Source organism: Primulina eburnea, chromosome 14, assembly GCF_022965805.1.
Source record: "Primulina eburnea isolate SZY01 chromosome 14, ASM2296580v1, whole genome shotgun sequence".
Lineage (NCBI taxonomy): Eukaryota > Viridiplantae > Streptophyta > Magnoliopsida > Lamiales > Gesneriaceae > Primulina > Primulina eburnea.
The window spans coordinates 4,456,541-4,479,435 of NC_133114.1; the positions used below are offsets into that span (position 1 = coordinate 4,456,541).

Sequence of the window (22,895 nt, forward strand, 5' to 3'; positions counted from 1 at the left end):
TAGTTCATTCAAATCCAAAATCGAAGCCTTGTGAGCGTTCGAAGATATTCGTAACCTCATGTTCACACCAAGGAACTGAAGGCGGAACTCGCGCAAAGTGAGATCAGAAAATTGGGTGACGCCATGAACGGCGGAATGATCCAACTTCTGATGTCTTCTGGCTCGGCCCACGTTAGCCCTGGAAACCGAGAACCTGTAATCATGCTCCTCTTGCATATGATACGCTTTGTTAAACCTCCTCATGAAGATCGCAAAGTGATGATCGACATTCAGCAAGGAGTTTTCATCCAATTCGCCGCCCTCGCCACCGTCCACCACCTGACGGATCAAGAGATCTTCGACCGCTTCCACGCCATCATTGACGTCATATTCAGCAAGGACCAAACGACATCGCAACAAGGAGGAAGAAGGAAGCAAAGTTTGCAGCCATAGCGCTGTAATTTTAAGAGCTCATTTCTTTTACCCATGTATAAGGAGGGAAATGGTTATTGGGGTGTCGAAATATGACACGTGTTTGAATATGATTGGAAAGGGGTTGACAACACGCGTAAAATATTAGATATATGAATCATGATCATAATCATTGATTGATTGAGTTGATTCATAAATTTTTGTTATAATTTTTAATTATTATTTATATAGAATAATATATTTATATTAAATATGTGATTTGTAGAAATACTATGTGAATTTTTGAATTTTCAAAGTAGATTAAATATTGTACTTATGAGTAAATTATATGAACATTACTTGTATTTTTACAAAAACTAATTGATGATAATTGATGTCACAAATTCATTCCTATGAAGATATCAACCTTAATATCTATTTATATTAAAGCGTGAATGTGGGCTGCTTTGACAAGTTTAGTCCTGGTACCAGGTAATGTCCCCAACACGTGTATGTTCCACCATATCACAAACCACAGACAATAGCACGTGGGATTGTCTCTGCTTTCCACCACAACACAGCACTGCAGGTGGGTTTGCTTCCTTCTTTGCCTCTTCGTTTTCTTCTTTTCTCTTTTGTTTCGGATCAATAAAATATATATGATTCATTTAAAATTTAATTAAATAAAAGAGAGTTTGATTTTTTTAATTTGAGAAAAGGGAGTTGATTTTGTTAGGTATGTGAGATCATTAATTAGCTTCATTAATTAGTTAGGTTTAACTTTTGAATTTAAAAAAATATATTTTTTAATTGCTCTCATCTGCACATTCAGTTCAGTTGTCTCACTTTTCATTCTAGCTATTTTTCTTTCCATTATCGCTATTTTTTTGTTCCCTGAAATGAAACAAAACAAAATATAATCAAATATCATTTGAATATTTGTAAGAGAAGTAGGTATTATAAAATTTGTATAGCAGTAATATTGTAACAATTTTACAGAAATCAGTTTCTTTCGAGATTGTGATTCGTTTATTGGGTAAAAATTTGAGTGGGTCGAACAATGGGTTTAATGGGTCGAGCAAGGTTGAGTGGGTCGAGCCCTGAGTCGAGTGGATCGAGCATGAGGTAGTGGGTCGAGCAGGAGTAAAGTCTTGTTGCATATTTCAAATAGGTCGTGGGTTGAGTGGGTCAAGCATGTTGCATATGTTAGTATTACCCTTTTTTATCAAGAGAAGACGTGAAGAAAAAACAAAACAGATTTTCTTATATTGGAGAATTTGGAAGAAGATCCGGTTGAATGATATGCAATTTGTTTGAATTTAAAGACGATCAATTTTATTAATGTGTAGAGTTTTGTTTTTTTCTTGACATAGATCTTAATGTGTTTATGGTGGAGTGGGTCGAGTAGGTGGAGTTTGGGTTGAGTGAATTATTGTAATGTGTTTGTGGTGGAGTTTGTGTGGAGTGTGGGTGGAGTTTGGATGGAGTGAGTTATTGTATTGTATTTGTGGTGGAATGAGTCGAATGAGTGGAGTTTGGGTGGAGTGGGTGGAGTTTTGGGTGAGTTGGTGCATTTTGGGTGGAGTTTGGGTTGGTTGGTTGGGTGCATTTTGGGTGGAGTGGGTTGTGGAGTTTGGGGTTTGAGGTCTAGGGTTTGGGTCGATTTTAGTTCGAGTAAATAAATTTGAGACGAGATTTAGTCTAATTGTTAAACATGTTAACACATAAATAATTTATATTTATGTTAAAAATTTTAATATGAGATAATTAAAAGTTAAAAATTGATAATCAAAAGATATTGATTGAGTTTAATATTAAAATTGATAATGTTATAATATATAATTAACATCTAATTATGATGACATGAAATATAATTACAATATATCTTATTTATATAATAATTTATAATTATGTAAACATTTTAATATGAGATATATATATATATTATAATTAAGTAAGTTGTTAAAAGATATTCATAAAAATGATAATGTTATAATATCATCATAAATGCTACCAAATGTTAAGTCGTTTAGTCGAGCTTAATGTTAAGAATGTGTTGTTTAGTCGAGCCTAATGTTAAGAACTAATGCAAAGTCACTCACTCGACCAATCGAGCATAATGTTTAGTGACCTATGTTCACTCGACCCATGTTTAATATGAGTTAAATAATATGAGTTGAATGTTTAATGTATCTCAATGAGTCGAGCCTCAATGTTTAGTAGCATGAGTGTGGGCCGATTGGTCTCATTTTTGGTCGTATAAGTATGCGTTGAGCATGGGTCGATGGGTCGTAAAGTTAACTTACAATCAAAGAATTGATTTATTTAAAATTTCGTGGGGAAGTAAATCTGAAAAAAAATGTTATTAATTATAAAAATTAAAATTATTTCGTGTTATAGAGTAAAAAATTGGGTCGAGCAAACATCGAGCCTCGACCCACCACTTGGGTCGAGTTCTTAACATTGAGTCGAGCTCGGGGTCGGGGTCGAGGTCTGAGTATTTGGGTCGTGTCTACAAGCTCGAACCATGTTAAGCTTCGACCCAAAATTCGTTATGTGTGTACTGTGTGTCGAAATCGATCTATTTAGGATGGTCAACAGTCGAACAAGAAACCAACAAATAGATACACTGGAAGAACCAGGTAACCATGGGTAGAGCTCGACCCAATCAAAAAATTAGTGGTAAAAATCAAAATAATAAGTTGATTGTCTCGTTGGATTTCTTACGAACAAATATCTTTTGGACTCATTGTTACAACGTGTACAATGAAAAACCAAACAAATTTGACAAAAATGATGATAGTAAGAATGATACAAAAAGAATCAGAAAGATTGAGAAGAATGTAGTGAGATGTAGGTCGTGGGTATTTTAAAATTTTAAATTTAATTAAATTTAAGTTTTATTATATAGAAATTTAAATCAAAATTTAAATACATTAATAGAATTATAAGTGAAAGGTTATCTGGTGTTATATGTTCCTGGCCACCACTCATCCCTCCGCAAAATCCGCTAACCCCTACCATTGATGTACACCGTTTCCCACCGTGGCCTAAAGCCCTCCATTGCTCCGCAGCACGGTGCCCCAGCCCTTGGCCCATGCAGCTGTCGTATTGCCAGCTTGCCCTGTGCCAGTATTGGGCGTTGTCAGCTATGCAATCGTCAGGGTTACTCTGCTAGGCGCTGCCTTGATTTTCAGTATGTTCCCATTACTGCTCTTGTGCCTCTCAGTGGGCAACTTGCCCTGCATTTCTTCAGGGTCAATGGATGACACTGTTATATGGCTCAACTGCTCGAGTTTGTTGATTGTAATTTTCCCTCCTATGTTTGCAAGTTGAACAAAGCGATTTATGGTCTTAAGCAGGTGGCGCCTGGTGCACCGCATTTCGTCAGTTTTACTTAGTGTTGGTTCATTGGCCCTTATGCTGATACTTTTTTATATGTTTTCTGGAGGTATCACTATGTATTGAGTTAATGAAGCCACTAAGTAAAACTGTTCAATCGCCTCTGCCAACGTCTTATGCTCTGCATCTTTCGGATGGCTCGCTCCCTGCGGATACAACTTTGTATCGAGATACGGTTGGTAGTCTTCATTTACTCGTCCGGATAGTCTTTTCTGTTAATAAATTGTCTCAGTTTATCATTATGCATTCTCCATGGTACGCGCTCCTATGGTCTTCTTCAATGAAGACATTGAGGATTGGGCTGGTGATGTTGATGACCACATGTCCACCAGTGCTTTTATTGTGTTTCTTGGTCCCAATCCAACCTTCTGGAGCTCCAAAAAGTAGGGCTTGGTTGCTCGCTCGTCTACTGAGGCTGAATATTATTTCATTGCTTATTCAGCTGCTGAGCTGCAGTGGGGTTCTCTTCTTGATGAACTTGGTGTGGCTATCGAGCCTTCGCCGACTTCAATCTAATGTGATAACATTGGTGTCACTTATCTATGTGCAAATTCTATGTTTGACTCTTGCATGAAGCACATTTCTTTAGATTATCTCGTATTCCTTTATCTTTCTAGGTTGTAAATAAATACATCTTATATTATTCTTTGATATATATAAAAATTATATTCTCCAATTAATCTCTACAAATACGGGTCCTGCATGTCCTTTCTGTAGATGGTAAGATACTTTCACATTTCAAATCCCCTTCCCGAGAAATGTAATAAATATTTCGGTTACTAATTCATTTGTTTATGTGTTTCTAGTAACGTTCATACATTTTCATTTGTTTATTAGTTTCTTCCTAATAATATTTGTTAAAACTATAATTTATTTTTGGTAAATATCTTTTGCAATGGTTTTATACTTCAGGACACAGCTATCATTGCACCATGAAACTAAGATACAAATTGTGATCGGTGATCAAAAGGTAAGTGTCACTACTAATACTTGGTTGTGCATTAAAAAATAAATTACATGGTAGCGACAGGTCACTTCGTGGATAGTGATTGGAAACCGCATAAAAGAATAATCAACTTCACAAAAATCACTAGTCATTCTGGGGAAGAAATTGGGAAAATGGTTGAGGTTTGTTCAAGAGAGTGGAGGATAGAAAAATTCTATTCGATTGTAGTTGACATTGCTTCCTCTAATGACACTGCAATTGATTAATTGAAAAGAAGAATGTAAAGTGAAAATTCATTGTTGGTTGAAGGGAAATACTTGCCATTGAGGTGTGCTCGTCATATAATTAATTCAATGTTAAGGATGACTTGAAAGAGCTTAATGTTTCAATTAAAGTTACAAGGAATGGAATTGTTTTTATTCATTCTTCTCTGTCAAGATTGAATAAATTTAGGGAGTTTGCCATACTAGCCAAGTTTTCTAGTACGTCAACAATACCTGTGGATGTCAAACAAGGTGGAATGCAACTTATAAAATGCTTGAAGTTGCATTAAAGTATAGAAGGGTTGTTCAAAAAAATGATTGAAGAAATGATTGATTCTTGTTTCTTTCCAACCAAATTGTCCAGCATAGGCAATGGACCACGACTTTCCAGAAAATTCTTCCTTTAGTCCCTGTTGATTGGGCCAAATCCATGCCGAATAGCTCTTTTGTTGATTTCGGTGTCACCCAAGTCAACCTCAATTCTTGCAAAGCCCTACTCCACAGAGAGATTGCGAAAGAGCAGTGAATCAACATATGTTCCTGAGTCTCGGTTTCCTGTCTGCATAGAACACACATATTTGGAGACAGAGCAATTCCAGGGAACCTTTTTTGAATTGTCTCCGAGCTTGGCAGCTTACCCAAAGAGGCTGACCAAGAGAAGAATCGAATCTTGGTCGGCACAGGAATTTTCCAAATGTTGTCAAAAAGGTGGAATTTTGGGTGAAGATTATGACAGAAAAAAGAATCGTAAAATGAACTTACCGAAAAAATGCCCGAAGAATCCCCGCCCCACTGGACAAAGTCTCGCACCCCCCGGACTAATCTAACCGATTCTAAGACCTCTAATAAACCTGTCAACTCATCTAGCTCTCCCTCTCTAATCTCTCGTCTGAAGTGAAAATCCCAAGAAGAGTTCAAGTTGGACTCATCAAGTGATGCGAAGTTCGAAATGGGCAGATTGTGAACATTTGACAGCTGATGTAAAGCTGGGAAAACTACTTTGAAGGAACCATCACCCACCCAATGATCTTCCCAAAATCTCACTTTATTCCCTCCTCTCACCTTAACTAAAACACAACGTTTGAAAGTTGGGTAAATCCGGGAGATAAACTTCCAAGGGCATCTGAATAGAAAAGATTGTACCTCCAATTGCTACCCTCTAATTGACGATGATTGGGAGATATCAAAGGCTTTTGTACACTTTCAGCAAAAGTTTTATGATGCATGTATCAAAAGTCCTACATCCCAATTGATTTATCAATCAATGATTGCACTACAAGTTGAGATTGATAGAAAGAGATATAATGATTCTGATCCAATTCTTAAAGATGTAGTATGTGTAATGAAGTTAAAATTTTAAAAGTATTGGGGAAATTGGAATAGCATCAACCCTTTGATATTTATTGGTAATATTTTGGACCCGAAGAACAAACTTCAAATTATCAAAGTAACCGTCAGAAAATTGGGTGGTACTCATACAAGGATCAAAGAGTTCGTTGATAATGTCAAACAAAACTTGGTAACTTTGTGGACTGAGTACAAGGGAATAAATTATATATTGAATGTTGAGAGTCAAAATATTCAAATAGAGTGTGATAGTGGAGATAGCGGTACTAGTGGTAGTGGTGGCCTTTGTAATGAGTTGTTTGATGATTTGTAAGCACAAAACGAAGAACAACTTCAAGTAATATCCAATGAAGTGAATAAGTACATGGCCGATGAGATTGAAAAACGATCTAATCGATCTTTTGGAGTGGTGGAAATGAAGTGAAACTAGGTACTCAATCCTTTCAATGATTGCCGATGATATTTTTTTAGTTTCATGCTCAACCATTGCTAGTGAGTTTGCTTTTAGCTTTGGCAAAAGATTTGTGGATCTTTTTAGGAGCAGTTTGAGTCCTAAAATGGTAAAGGCATTTGTGTGTACTAGTGATTGGCTACAAGCGGATGAGTTCTCTTTTAGGAAAGATCCGACAGTTGACGACCTTAAACTATATTAGGAAATTGAAAAAAGTAATATTTTTTTATTTAGATAAGTTTAAATTTGTATAATATCATAGTTAATCTAACATGAATAATGAGGTTTCTTTTAACAGATGCAAATGCCACTGAAAACCTTATCAATACTTTACGTCGCCTACCGTAATTTTATTAGTAGGCCAAGAAATTGGGACAGTGTGCAGAGACCAAGTCAACCGAGCACTCCAGGAGATAGGTATGTACACACTAACTTTTCACCAAATGAGTTTTTAACCCGTGTTTGCTCACCATTGTAAATACCATGCAATGTCAGTGATTTTGTGTTTGAACTTGTAGCTAAACATTGCTGGTAAGTTTATGAGCATGCTTCATTCCTCATATATGGTTATTGTTTAAGCTTTTCTTCCATACGACTCTCACATCAGGTTAATTTACTGGTTGATGCATCAGCGGACGATGGATATCATCTCCTCCGCCGCTTTCCCATTTGTTTGATGTGAGCAGCTGGAGCATTAGCAGGGTATGGGACATTAATCTATTGAGTCATTTCAGTCTGTCCTATGAGTATCTTTGCGCCAAAATTTTTAACAGAATCAGTGATAGATTATCGGCACGCACCATGCTTCAGACATTAGTAATGAGGCTTGGAGCCAAGTATTAGACTAAAAAAAGGAGAAGTTAACTTAGTTGCTTATCGATAGCCTCATTTTTTTTGTTCTATCTTATCCTTAGCAGCGCTATATCAGTTTTACCGTCCATAAATTTCCAGGATCTTCAAAGTTCTAGTCAAGCATTGAGTCACAGCACAAGTTTTAGTTCTAATGCAAGTGATATAGAATAGAGCGCCCCATAAGAAAGGTGAACCCGCGTATTCATTTGTAGGGATGCACTTCATATTTGACCAATGCAAGGCCATGGGTAATAATTCTAAGAGAGCAAAAATTCTATTTTTTTCTAGTGCTTGTTTTCATTGTTGAAATGTCTTTAAGAACATATTTAAACTTCACAGTTACGGTCATAAAGTTCGGGCATATGAGTTCTGATCTGCTTGCTTATGGAGCATCAGATGGAAGCTTGACTGTATGCACTGTCTCGACACCACCATCAGTTCTGAAGCAGTTAACAGGGCATACAAAAGATGTCACAGGTTGGATTAACTGGTACTGACTATATAAACTTTTTACACTTCTATGATTCTTTTTACTTCTGTGTTTGTCATAAATACTTCGGGAGCTTCTATAAAAATCACTTGCATTAGATTTTGCAATGTTAAGATATATGAAAGAAAGAAAATATGAAAATCATAGTGTGCGATCAGATGTATTGGGCTAGGATACACGGATATCGGTCCTATTATCTTGCTTCAACTATATAGAGAAATGTGGCTGGTTTATTTATTTAACTATAAATTAAATGAGGACTTGTAGTTTGAGTTGGCCGGGGCTAGGTAAATTGTATTGATACTTTTATCATAGTGCACCTATGGTAGGCTGATTCTTGCTGCTGAGTTAAGTTATTTACTTATGATATTCTATAAACATTTGTACTTTAAATTTGCCAAGTGTTCTCACATTATTTGGATCTAAAGTGTATTCCTTCTTCAGATTTTGATTTCTCAGCAAACAATCAGTATATTGCTTCTTCCTCAATTGATAAAACGGTATGAGTGTGGGATACATCAAAAGGGCTTTGCATGAGGGTGATTTATGGAATTTCTTCACGACTTTGTATTCGCTTTCATCCTGTAAGTACATGATAACATTCTATTCCAACGATTTCACTACTAGTAGATTGAAAATATCCAACAGTTATTACTACTAACTTGTGCAGGTGAACAATAATTTCCTCTCTGTTGGCAACTCAAATAAAGAGGATTCATGGTAATGCTTTGTGTCTGTTTCGCTAAATATGTTTTTCACGGTCTGTTTTGTAAAATTCACATCCATGGTTGCAAAAATGTGGAAAAAGACTAGGCCTTACGTTGTTGGAGTAAGTTAAAGTAGCACTTTTCCACAGTATGATTCTATTTCTTGTGGGATTACCACTTCTCGCATTCTACATGTCACTTTAGCGACGGCAGAATGATCAACACCGCATTCTTCAGAGAAAGTGCTAGTTTTACCATAGTTTCTAGTCAGTTTCTAGGGCACTTTGGTGTCGGGAAGTTTCGGAGCTAGTGTCGACTCGAGGAGGGTCGGTGAACTGAGATCGAGACATCATCAGCGGGCTGACGACGGACGCAGGTATAATCCTAAATCCTTAGATAGTGATTTAAGGATCATCGGGAGATCTTTGTAGCATGTTTGATCTGGTTTGTTAGTGATTTCATTATGTTGGTATTGTCTAGGTTCAGAGCTTTCTGTCAGATTGTTTTAGTGAGGTACGTGATGTACTGACTGAGATATCCAAGCGTAGTATACACACTTATATGCTGCATATTTATCTGTTGCATGATACATGTTTTACTGCTTTGGCATATTATGCATGACATATCATGTTGAGCCTAATATCTTTTGAGATATACCTCGTTTGTTGGGGCCGCTCAGCCCTATTCTGTATTGTGGACGATGGGGCATCAAGAGCTACAGTGTCCGACGGGACCCGCGGGCTCTGATGACCTGGACATTGCAGGTCCACGTCTTGATGATGAGTGTGGGAGCCAAAACATGCCTAGGGCAGATCAGAGACTACACACTCAGGCGCCTCTAGACTGAGCATGAGATTCTTGACTTGATCCTTGATATCCGAGCATATTGCATTTTGCATGTATCATATCAGTTTGTATACTCGTACATTCTCGTATTGGGCGATTGTCGCTCACGTCCTTGTTTTCATCTTGGGCACCCCATTCCACGGGGCAGGTCTTAGGTTGGACGGTTCGGACGACCAGGGCAGTGGCTAGAGCAGTTGGGTTTTCGGTGGTGATCCAGTGGAGGTTTTCTGTGGTTTATCGTTTTCTCGTTCAGGGTTATGTTTTGTATTTGTTATGGTTGTATTAATGTTTAAGACTGTCGTTATTGCTTTGTTTTCATTTGGGTTGTAAGATGATTAAGTATTTGGTTTCCGCTGTTTAATTGTTGGTATTAAGTTTAATGTTGCATGTTTATTATTCTGTTTAGTAGTGGCTCGGGTAAGGGCGCTACAATCAATAATTCAAATTTCGACAGTGACGTTACAGCTATGGATCATGACCACATGGGTCAACTTATCTTCTGTAGGGATGCTCTGGTACACCATCAGCTACGGTGATTTTATTCTGCAAATAACCTTTTTTTAATCTTCTTTTCTATGACCACCCCCTCTTCAACTGACTCTACATGGATGTGTTTACACAGTTACAATGAATCGCATACTGGTGTTCTATCCCGGTCTCACCGACAACGAAGCAGTGGCAAACAAAAGTCTCTGGTCGCTACGGTTCAGTACCGAACCTTTTCCTTGCTCGCAAATGGTCCAATTTTACTGACTTTTTCTCAAGATGGAAGTTTATCTTTCTTCAGGTTAAATATAGTTTTCCAGAATTCACAATGTAATTTTAGAATCTCGTTTTTGCTTGAACGTTTTTTTGTTTCTGCAGTGTGTCTTTGAAGATACAGGGATATTTGACCCTCCGCTGCGAGCTGAAATTGTAGGCTCGTTTGCATAGTATTCGTGCCTCTTTCTGCCCTTTGCTTTCCCTCGGAAAAGGAGAATATATAGGTACAAATGCACTCGGTTTTACATTATCTTGTATACCAACTGAAAGTATGTCTAATGGCTTATACTGACTTGTTTGCCAAATGTCATGTGTTGACGGATGTTGACAGAATATCTCCTATTGGCTAGTGTCATATTATGTTACGCGTAGGAAAGATAGTGTTCTAAATATCGTCCTAGGCAGCCTCCTAGACGGTGCCTAGGCTCTAGGCGTCGGCTGACCGCACCGAAAAAGATGCTAGTCGGCTAGCCTAGGCGGCCTTAGTGTGATAGATCGGGGAAGTAGTCTGGGTAAGAGCAATTTTACTTGTTATAACCGTCGCGGATGAAGTATTCCGGAGTTTCAAGATTTCAACATGCTGGAGAATAGCGAATATTTTAGGCATTATGAAATTTGAGAGGAGATGCTAATGATTGGGACCAGTGGTTCTCATCTGGGGTTAGAAAGTACTAATATATAAGTAGCCCAGGCGCTAGGCGTTGGTCTGATGCCCGATTGACGCCTAACGAATATTAGAACCTTGAGGAAAGATATGGTTGATCGGTAGCAGATGATGTAGTACTTAGTGTAAGTGTAGATTAGTGCTGAATCATTATTGTTGAGAAATTTCATATTTGAATGATCTTAACCTTTCTCATTGTAGTTGCTGGAAGTGAGGATACTAATGTCTACTTCTACAATTTAACTCGACCAAGGTGGCACGCGTGTGTTAACAAATTACAGGTTTTTTTTTTTACCTTATTCTAGATTTTACTGTTTTCATACCCACATACATATATTAATGATCAATTAAAAATTTCAGGGTCATGGTTACCCAGCTATAGAGGCGTTGCTTGGAATCATGGGGAGAATTTGTTAGCTTCTTCTGATTTTGGCGGCTCTGTGATTGTATGGAAGAGAGCTAAGACAGGTTAAAAGAAAGTTATCCATTCTTTTTCTTTTATACTCTTTTACCACCCAAAGAAATGACCCTATCGCTTCCATGTATGCTAATATTCATGCATTAGTAAATCTCCTGCGTAGGACTAGAAAGTAGAACATAAAGTAAAAGAAAAGGTTTCAAATGAAAACTACGGATAAGGAATTACTACGCTGGAATATTAAAATTTAACCCAAATGAGGATGGCAAATTTAGTTTGTATATTTTCTGTTTCTCAGTGAAACATACTTTTCTTTTGTTTCTGGAATTTCAGTGATCAACGTTGGTGACAGTTTTGCATATGAGCAGGCAATCGCTATATTGGATCTGCCATCTGTTCACTTGCATTTTCACGTCTTCAGTTTATTTCATGAACTGTATTTGGCCTTATCGGAAGCTGTCGACTGCGCTGGGGTTTGGATTGTTGGATTGAATAATAAAAACGTAGCAGCTACCTACAGATTAAAGAACACTAGAGCCTGACCTACGTAATCATCTCGGCTAAATCTTTGAACAAACTAATACTAAAGATTATGCGTACTGCTAATCAAATTATGGTAGGGTGGGCATGTTCAGAAACTGAATCAAATTATAAAACCAAACCAAATCTCATGAATATTTCATAAAAATTGGATTGGTTCAAAGCTTGATAAAAATAAATCAAACCAAAGATATTCAAATCGATTACGTCAACATAAAAAATCATGTGATATATTTTGTTAATTTAGTGTTATTTTTTTGCATTTATGTATTTTATGTTTGATTCTTAGTTTGTATTATATATTAGAGAGTTTTGTAACAATACAATTACATTGCAATTTATTTATTGTAGATTTTAGTTCAAATAAACATGAATACAACCCTAAAAGCTAAGACCTTTTTACAAGTCGCAAAATGGTGCCACCTGCATAGTATGATTTTTTTTTATAATCATTCTACTCGCAATCAAATAAAATATTTTCTCAACTTTTGTCAGATATTAATTTTACAAGTTTTTACTAAATTACTATATTTTTTATCAAACCGAATCAAACTGAAATTCATGATTTGGTAAGAAAAGTTCATGTTTGGGTTTGGTTTGAAATGTTGGACAACTGATAAAATATAATTTTATTCAAATTTTTATCTAAAAAAATTGAACCAAATCATGGTCGGACACCGCTGATTACTAACAATTCATTCATAGTCTTGTCGGTTGGGACACTCCGTACTAACCCGGGAGTGTTGCCAGCTGAAAGAAATTTGATTTACACATCAGTGGCTCACGCAGAAGCCAACGATGCCTTCGATCCCATTCTTCAGATTTCATATCCAATCTAATTACTTGAATTGTTGATTTTGACACTTGAAATAGCTCGATCACTTTATCAAAATACGTTGGTCCACCTCTAAATTATGCTAATTCATTTCCCAGTCTTAGTTCTAAATCCACGTTCTGAAAATTTGTTCTATGTAAGTTGTAACCATAAACAAGAATTTACGTAGATAAAACAAAAGGGATGAGAGATTAATAATAACAGCCGATATAAATTCGATACTGGCAAATCCTAAGAACGGATTCAAATCCTAAATTCTGAAACTTGAAACATGAACTTGAAAAAGAACCCGAAATATCCATAAATATACACGTGCTGCTCATTGTCTGTATAAAAAACTAATACATAGAAACAACAGGTCACCAAGCATACTACACAACACAGACCCCTTCATCTATGACTTCATTGGAGTTGAAAGATGGATTAAAAAGAGAAATAAGACCATGGGGGCGGGGGGATAGTATCTACATAACATAATTACACACAACCACACACCCACAAATGGGAACAGAGTTTAACCGTCTTTCTAACAAGATAGAGACATTGCCATCACTCACTTGGTGTTTGTTTGCATCCTATGGGAACATACATATTCATATCTTCTCACCTCCGGCGGCGTTTTGTATCCACCTGGAAAACCCAAATTAACTCATATTTGAAAATGCAGAAAACCCAAACACAATTATTATATAAGATTCGAGGATCTAAGCATGTTTTGCTGTGTGTTGAGAAGATGTCTGTCCGGGAATAAGTAAACGAATAGGTTTTATCGACTTTAAAGATCAAAATATTTCACTATTTTACGCCTACAGAATCCAAACGATCTTGCAATTAAGATGGATTGCATTTTAACTTGAAATCACCCCAAAATGTAAATACGAGGTAGTGTCTATAACTTCTACTCCAGATAAACCTCATCTTGTTCACTCTAGGCTGTACCCTCAAGTTTAATTATTCATAACTGCGGAGATCAATCAAGACTGGATTTTGAAAACGAGAATTACAAGGGGACCAAAGATTGCAGCAGTGATTGAATTACCTTTGCATCAGCATGTCTGGTAGAAACATGAGAGTTATGTAATTTCTTCTGATCCTCGGACGAACAATTATGACAGAAAAAGTGGTCAAGCCTTTTGGCTTCCTCAGGCGTCATGTCTATACAAATTGGATGGAACCTGAACAAAATCACGGATGCTTATTCACTGCCATGTATGAAACAATCAAATGATAGATCCTCTCAATTTAGACACTAAATTCGAAACAAATTTTGGCCCCCATGGCATAAGTTTTTACTTTTTATTGTTACAGTCCAATGCAATAAATATCTAATGTTAAGACCAAATTCTTTCCCCACACAAATATGGCAATAATTTGCGTTCACCATTCCAGTCGGCAACTAAGATTAGGTAAAAAAATATGCATTTCCACTTCAGCCAATTTCTAATTGAACGCCTCACGTCAGAGACCATGACTATTCGAGTCTTCTTATGGGGAAAAAAGCAGTTAATCTTAGAAGAAACACTTTGTTAATCCATTACCTAACAGGATCCCAAGAATTGCTTAGGAGCATCACAAGGGATAATTATCTACCTCTATGATCCCACATATATTCTGAAACTTTTTAAAATAAGCTTTTCGTCCCATGCAGTTCGATACCCAAGTTCAGAAGTCATACACAGGAATCCCAATATTTAGTAGCGAGCAACAGAGAATTATATTTGTACTTGATTGGGCACACCCTGTTTCCACATATTGAGGGATGGATTTTCCTTGTGGATGAGGATGCACGTGAATGTATTAACTAGTGGAAACAACAATGCAATCTGTTATGAGCTTTCAAGTTACATCCCCACCATAAAGTAGCTCAATTTATATTTTACTCATGTTATAAACCGTCGATTCCTAATGGAGCTGCAAGGATTTATTTGTGTAGGTCATATGTTTAAAACTGTCAAGCATACTTATTCTTTCGTTTTTTTCCTCACATTATGAATGGGATGTGACAACAAATTTGTTTGTGAATTAGGAAAGGCACGCTTCTTAGGAACTAACAGGAGTTACTGTCGCTCAACCACAATTTATTAAAAAGCTAAGAGTAAAATGATGAAACAACTTTGAAATGAACAAACTAGATCGACATCAAAAGCTCATAGGAAAAGTAACAGCGCAACCAAAATGGATAATGCCAACCAAAAAAGTTAATGTCCAAGAGAGTCATTCAGAAAGTGAACTCTTAAAAAAAGACACAAAAGCTGAATAACTGGAAATAAAGTAATCGGGAGCTTCATCTAAACAGGTATAAGACAGAGTCTTACCCTATGAAGTTAGAGAACAGTCAACTAATTTTTCATGCCTAAAGTAAGATTGAGGAAAAAAATTAATGCACCTTCTCATTAGCTCTCGGAATATTAGATAGTCACTTCACAAAGCACAAAGAGAGTACACATACATAGCTCATAGCTGGAGTGGAACGAATTCCTTCGCCTTTAGGTACGGCAAGTCACCCCCATGCTCCCATGGTACAGGCACTTTCTATTAGTACAACCTACTTATCTCATTTTAAAAACATTTAGTTTCCATATAATTTCCTATTCTACACATGTTGTCTGTATATATACAAGACACACGTACATGCATGTCTCGCTTTGGAAACATTTAAAAACGAACACAACCTGCCATATAGCTATGGAGATGACATAACCCGTCAAACAAATTCCAGAAGGAGAGGAACCAGCATAGCAGAACAATATACAAGTTTTACATGAACCGGTGCATTTTGAAAATAGCGTAACATTACAGAAATGCATACAATATAGTTTTTAGCTCAACACAATAGAACTGAAGCTAAAACGAGTAGAATGTGACACTAAAAGCTTAAGGAAGATCCACATAAATAATATTGTTGTATCATGACTCTCTCCACTACATGAAGCAGATCAGCATATTATAATACAAGTGTGTGCCAAATAACCAACATCAACTGATTCTGAGGGGTATGTGAACTCACCAATCACTGCACTCTTCACACTGAACCATGAGATCGTCAGGATTGTAAGGCATCTCACATTTACAGTAGCTGCAGCCATTTAATGAGATGGAAAATGAAATAAAATAATGCAAAAACCTGAGCCATGGATCGATAACTAAAACTAACATACTAGAAACCAAAAATGCTACCTTATTTAGTGCACAGAGGAAAATAAATATTGCAGTCCAGTATTCACCAAAATCAAAGTTTTTACTCACATTACAATTGAACTTAGCAACACAAAGCCATAATTTTGGACAAATGTAAAGATTGGAGGTGCTGAACCATCCTAATTGCTCCCCTGAAGTATATTTTCGGCTACTCAATTCATGATTAAAATCAACGAGTCAACTATATAAATTTATCTCTTCCCAGTTATCACTCCTGTTTCTTTTTTCACACCAGATAGTCGTTTAAAGCAGCCAAAAGAAGAAACTTTCTGACCCACTAAGAATCTTTATTACAAGGTGATGACTACAGCATGGATTTAGAATCGAGCCAGAAGAATTATAGATTCTCAACAATTTTTTCTTTTTATTTTTTATCAATTAAAGCAGGTATTATTCAAAATATCTAAAATTTCCCCTCGTGTAGATTAGGTGATGACAATTTTTTTTTAAACATTAACTTAAGTGTTCCAATATCAATTCTAAGAAACCAGTACTATCGTTCGATTCAGATACAGTCCAAATTTACATAAAATTCACCAGGAGCCCCTTAATTTCAACAGTTTAACTCAGGCAAAACAAGATGTACTCTAAGAATAAACCTACACTGCAACTCTGTCGGGATTAAAGGCACCGGTAGAAGAATTGTACTCGAATCGGCAGAAGAAGTCATCATTCCCAACGGCATCAAGCTTAGTGTAGCTCTTGAAGTTGTGCACCGTGCACTTCCCCTCAACAGTATCGACGCTCTGATAATCAAAGTGATCAGACAAGAACACCTCTTTTAAGCTGTGGAATTGCCGCCGGCCTCCGATAGACTCCTCCGGCCGGTAATACCACCTCACATAGATCCTCACATTCGCGCCGCGGCTGTCCGCCTCGATCCTCTCCACACGCGCGACGTACGACGGCTTTGATGTGTCCGAAGGCCTCATTAAAACACAGTCGCCAGCTGGACAAACAAACAAATAACCGTACAAGTAAGTAACACCAAATTCGGCATCACACACGAAGGTAGAAAAACAACAGAGCTAACGGCTTGCGATTCGCGAAAAGATTGAACCGATCAATTCAAGAACAGCTCCAATTTGAAATTGAACGAAGCAGACAGATAAGCAGCTCAGCTAAGACAAAATTCAGATGATAAATAGAGGAATATCAGAAAACTAACGGCGAATAGTTTTCCCGATGTGCTTGACGGTGATGGAATCGAGAGTATGGCGCACAGATTTGGGTTTAGTCATGTCCGATGCGGCGGAGAAGTGGCGGAGGGGAGAGTGTGTACATGTAAAGAAGATTGCCGAGGGAGAATGATAGAACGCCGCTTTTAATTGTATTTTCCTTTAATTTTAATAATATTAGAGATATGTTTTAATGCTTCGCGCATTAGATTTAATTGAACGGTCACGATTGATTTTGGGATTTTTGGAAATTGAAAGAAGATTAGAGGTCAATTTGGGACAAAACTGTACGGATGTAAGATTCATATATATAGACTATATAATTTGCACAGGGCGGTGTGTACAATTTTTTTTATAATATTATGGATTAAAGTGAAATTTGATAATTATCGAAAGACTAAAGAGCTATTTGAATTATCGTAATTTAAAAAAAACAAAAATATTTTTTGAAATTTAAAAAAAATATAAATATAAATATAAATTTGATATCAAATGAGGGCAAAATTGGTAAAACAAAAAACAGACCAATTTTTGATTCTTAATAATAGTAATAGATTAGGACCGCTGCTTTTTTTGTTTTAAACTTAAATCTTCAAATTAATGTGTAAATCTCATTAGTCAGATAAATTATATTAGACAAATCTTATACGCAAGATCACACGAAAAAATGTTCATAAGGACAATTGAACTCCTGAATATTCATCAAATACTCATCTACTCAGAACAATTTGGATACGAAGTTATATCAAACGTGGTTAGTTGTGTGTTATAATCCGCGGAACATGATAAAATGCTCACATAATTAAAAAAATTTGATATAATGTGGAACCACTAATTATAATATTACTTATAACGATAGAAAAGAAAACAAGTTTCATAGACATTCAAATAATTATATACTAAAAAAATTTCCGGTACGTATTGCATACAGCGGTGATACACACACCAAAACAGAGAGGTGTGCTTATGGAACACACAAGGATAATGCAAGATTTTTTTGCATCAAACCAAATTTTTTTTTTTGAACGAGTGATTTAACGGCCATTGAGTGCAGCAAATTGGGCAAACATAGCAGTTCCAGAATGTTCATCGATGACTTGAACTTCAGCAGAGCTTTTTCCAGCCTCCGGTGTAGAATTTGACCTGTTATCTGTGGCAGAAACAGCAGGAGGAGTAGGCATAACGATAGGAGGAGAAGCTGGGGTCGAAAAAGACCCGTTTTCTTCGCCATTTTTACCATGTGACCAGTTCTCTTGCAGCTGCAAAGCGGACTCCAAATTCCACAGCACATCCCCCATAGTCGGCCTGTCGACCCCGTATTCCGCTAAGCATTTCTCGGCAGCTTCAGCAAGTTTGTACATCGACTCGGGATTGATATGACCTACCAATGTTGGATCGATGATCTTCTCTAATAGCCCTTTTCTCTTCCACTGCATCGCCCACTCTGCTAAGTTCACTTGCTCTCTGGGTAAGGAAGGGTCGATGGCGGGACGTGTGCACAACGCCTCCAAGAGGACAACGCCAAATGAGTACACATCTGATTTATCCGTAAGCTGCTGCTTCCGGAAGTACTCGGGGTCCAAGTACCCGAAACTACCCTTCACTGCCGTGCTGACGTGTGTTTGCTCCGTGTTTACGTCCTTAGACAGCCCGAAATCAGCCATCTTGGCGATGAAGTTGTCGTCCAACAAAATATTGGTTGTTTTCACATCGCGGTGAATGATCCCTTGTGCAGCACCGGTGTGAAGGTAATGTAGTCCCCTAGCTGCCCCAATACAGATTTCGAGTCTTTGTTTCCACGATATAGGTGTCAAGTTCTTACCGTACAGGTGGTCTCTGAATGGTCCATTCGACATGAACTCGTACACGAGAATCATCTCCGAGTTTTCGTCGCAATAACCAATCAACGAGACCAGATGACGATGCCTTAGTTTCGAAAGCATCTGAATCTCAGTTTGGAACTCGTTGAGCCCTTGCTCCGATTGCGGGTTGCCTCGTTTCACCGCGACTTTCGTGCCATCGTCGATCACTCCAAGATAAACATTCCCGAATCCTCCAACGCCTATAATCGCACTGGGATCCCAATTCTTGGTGGCTTCTTGCAACTCATAAAAAGAAAAGTACCTGCCTAAACCAGTAGTAGATGAAAAGAACTGGCTTTTTCGAGACCCTAATGAAGTCTTACTACTCGACATAAAGCTTGTATCCCCTGCATGAACTGGTAACAACCAAGAAGAGAAACTGTTCCTTTTCTGCCAATCTTGTGGTCTTTTTTGCCATTTCACAGCCATTGCACCCAATCCAACGAACGCACCAAACATCATAGCAAATCCAACGGCTGCTACTGTTCCTTTAACTTGGTTATTACCATCTGCCTTTTCCCCATTCACACCAAATTCTCCATCAAGACTTCCAACAGAATTGTTCATCTTCAAGACCTCTAGGCCATTGAGAAGTGCGTTTTTGGTACCGGCATTTTCTCCCATCGGTCCGACTTGAACTGTCAATGGGTCCAAACCCGTGACCATGGAGGAGTTTAGTACGAAATCAGCATAATAGGCTGCTGTTAATCCGCCTGCTTCCGTGGATAAATCGAGCCCGGTGATGCTTGGCTTACCATTGATATATACATTAAAGTACAGGTCATTAGGAGATTTGCTCACTATGTCTGCAAAGTGTAGTCGAACCAGATATTGGAACGAAGTATCAATTTTCATTTTCCATGTGATGTTGAAATTGGGAACCTGGATATGGCATTTTTGTTAGGTACGTTTAGCAACATGAATAATGATAAAAATTATATCGTTAAATTTGTATTGATACAAAAATGAAAATGCAATTGTACTAAATGTTTTCACGGATAAAAGAATTAGTTGTTGGTAAGACTCTGTTATTGTGAGAAACAATGCCTGTTTTACTACTTTCTAAAATTTATCTTCAGTCGGAAAATAAAACTAGCTAGCTATCGAATACCAAATTGTAAATTTTTTTCTCAAAACCAATTTTTACTCAACTACATTAGATATATTAATATATCAATCTGTATAAAAAAATTTTGAAAGAATATTCAATTTGGCAAATTGCTTAAGTTTGCAATATGTTTAATTTTTATAACGTGGTTCGAAATATTTTCCCAACTATTCATGTCACAATCTGCTCTCGTGAAATCAGCTTCACTCACCTGAACATTGGCGTCGCCATCTGGGTAGCGGTGGCGTAAACCACCGGCGGCGCAATCAGCGTGACTCACCCTCAGGATACGTTATCACGCTCGGGTCCACAGATACGTCGCTCCCGACGACTTTCGGCTCTAGGTACGGCTCATCCGAGTCCCATGCTCTTCCTAACGTGTCGTTTTGAGCCGTGATCACGGGGCCGCCGACATTGAGCCGATACACCGTCTGATATGCATTTTTCATCAGCCCCGAGTAATCGCTCTTGGGAGATATAGCGGTGGCCACATCTCCGATCAAAATGTCCGGCTGCTGAAACGAACTCGATAGCGTTTATGTAAGCCAAGCCGCCTTGAGAAGGCTCGAACGTTAGAGAGAAACGCTCGGTGGTTACATTGACGAGGTATTCTCTGAATTCCCACGTTCGATTTTCGGGGAGCTGGAATTCGTGGACCAGTACGAGGTTGTTGCTGGTTTTTACTTTGAATTTAGTGTTTTGCAGGTCCTTTTCGTTGTTTGGGACGGGGGCGAAGTGGAGCCGGACCCAATGCCAGCCGGGTCGGGCGACATGGAAAGTGTACGTGGCTTCGGTCTCGAAGACTTTGGCGGAGAGGTAAATCGGAGAGGGGGACGGTGGGGAAAGCTGTGGCCGGGGCGGAGACTTTGAGATCGAGGCCGTTGTTGGATAAGTAGTTGCTGGTTTCTAAATCGCTGAGGAAAACTCGTTTTCCGGGAAGGGTTGTGGCGGCGGAGCTGCCGCAGTCTAGCAGGTAATTGTCCGGTGGGGTGAACGAGTCTGATTTCGCAGGGGCGTTGATTCTTGCGGCGTGGGTTGAGACGACAGCGTTTGACACGAATGTTGAAAGAACCAGGAGGATTGCCACGGCGGAATACAGTGTCGGGTGGCGGAGATCGGCGATACACCGCCGTGGATATGCGTTTTCCATATCTGCAGCTGCCCTCCTGGGAGGATGAATTTTGGAAGGATAACTATGGAAGAAATCGGGAGAAAGATTATCGGCATTGTGTTGATTCTGAACCTTTTTTTAATTTTTTAATTAAATTTGTAATGTTTTTTTCAGGAAATTAATGTTCAATTCGAAATCATTTTGTGATATCCAATGTTGTCGGATGAATCTGGGGTGGAGGGAGAAGAAAGCTTAGTTTGAGCTTTTGGTGCCTATTCTTGGTTAGCAGATATTGGAAGGTTAGAGGGAGGGCTTCAACTTAAATAACTATTGTAAAAATTGTATAGACGATTCACGGTCGTTTCGTGAGACGATATCTTATTATGGGTATATGATTAAATTATTATTATGCTAAAGTACCACTTTTATTATGAATCATGGTAGGTTCCGTTTAAGATAAGATCGTAGACGGTTTAATCCTATTGTTCAATATATGTTAACACTATTTCTTGGTATTCGATCAATGTCTTTTTGTATCATAAAATATATATTCATTTTCTAAATCGTTTCACATGTTCTCTGATTAAAAATGAGAAAATCTTTTTAATAATAAAAACTACCACGCAATTCATTTTCTTCTTCCTATCCTTGCATCTTCCTTGTTAAAAAAATTGAAATGTTAAAAAATAAAATCAAATGGAAACCAACTACATCATTTATCATAATAGATTATGGCAAAAATTTATATGAGACGATCTCACGGGTCGTATTTGTGAAACGAATCTCTTATTTGGGTCATCCATGAAAAAGTATTACTTTTGATGCTAAGAGTATTACTTTTTATTATGAATATGGGTAAAGATGATCCGTCTAACATATTAAGATCCGTGAGACGGTCTCGCATGAGACTCACTCATAGATTATTAGATAGATCATTATAGATTAACTCGTAAAAATATATGAATCTACATTTTTTTTATCAATATAAACTTTGTTCAAATATTAATCAGAACGTTGACATGACATCTAACAAATAAAAAATATTTTGTGTCACGTCAACTATATATGATATTATTATGTAAAAATCCTTGTGATATAATAATAAAAACACACAAAACCATTTGAATAACTTATATGATCAAAATACAAATAGATCGACTTACATAATCAATAGCATCACGCATATTCATGACAATTTATCTAATGTTTATTTATGAGGGTTGGCATTAAACCTCCCAAGGTAGTTACCTGTTGACTGTTGTGACGCTGTGGATGACTTTCATGTTTATTTGGATTTTGAGTTCGTCCATCGCATGGATAATTTTAGGGTGTACTTCTTCTATATGGACCTCCTGCAACTGGAAAGACATTGTTGGCCAGAGCAGTGAAATTAATGTTCAACACGTGTGCATATTTTTCTAGTATTAATAAAAGTTGTCAGCATTCACAAAAGATACTGGTATCTCGCAATGGATGTTTCTCTCTTCAAACCATCAACCCATATCAAAAATTTAGAGAACGTAGC

At 37.5% G+C, this 22,895-nt stretch overlaps 2 protein-coding genes and 1 pseudogene across 2 annotated transcripts; 1 reads left to right on the top strand and 2 right to left on the bottom strand.

Annotated features, from left to right (window-relative positions):
- Positions 1–2,926: 2,926 nt before the first annotated feature.
- LOC140811389 (uncharacterized) lies at positions 2,927–11,865 on the top strand (annotated as a pseudogene).
- Positions 11,866–13,190: 1,325 nt separating this feature from the next.
- On the bottom strand, positions 13,191–17,465 carry LOC140811905 (chromatin remodeling protein SHL). Its single transcript, XM_073170027.1, has 5 exons — positions 17,280–17,465; positions 16,715–17,060; positions 15,921–15,989; positions 13,953–14,088; positions 13,191–13,543 (listed from the first exon to the last, which is right to left on the bottom strand). Exons 1-5 carry the CDS (start codon positions 17,350–17,352, stop codon positions 13,517–13,519), a joined length of 651 nt encoding a protein of 216 aa, XP_073026128.1. The 5' UTR covers positions 17,353–17,465; the 3' UTR covers positions 13,191–13,516.
- Positions 17,466–18,192: 727 nt separating this feature from the next.
- Positions 18,193–21,696, bottom strand: LOC140812967 (probable receptor-like protein kinase At2g21480). Its single transcript, XM_073171355.1, is given in 5 exon segments — positions 18,193–20,041; positions 20,478–20,531; positions 20,534–20,771; positions 20,773–21,102; positions 21,104–21,696. Coding segments are annotated over 5 exon segments (2,646 nt in total). The 5' UTR covers positions 21,410–21,696; the 3' UTR covers positions 18,193–18,323.
- Positions 21,697–22,895: the final 1,199 nt, after the last annotated feature.

Excerpts from the sequence above, each read along its gene's own strand:
- LOC140811905 (XM_073170027.1), bottom strand. The coding sequence starts at position 17,352 with ATGACTAAACCCAAATCTGTGCGCCATACTCTCGATTCCATCACCGTC. Across the intron at positions 15,990-16,714 it reads AATCCCGACAGAGTTGCAGT|CTACTGTAAATGTGAGATGC; the intron begins GTAGGTTTATTC and ends AAATGGCTGCAG. Across the intron at positions 13,544-13,952 it reads CCAGACATGCTGATGCAAAG|GTGGATACAAAACGCCGCCG; the intron begins GTAATTCAATCA and ends TGGGTTTTCCAG.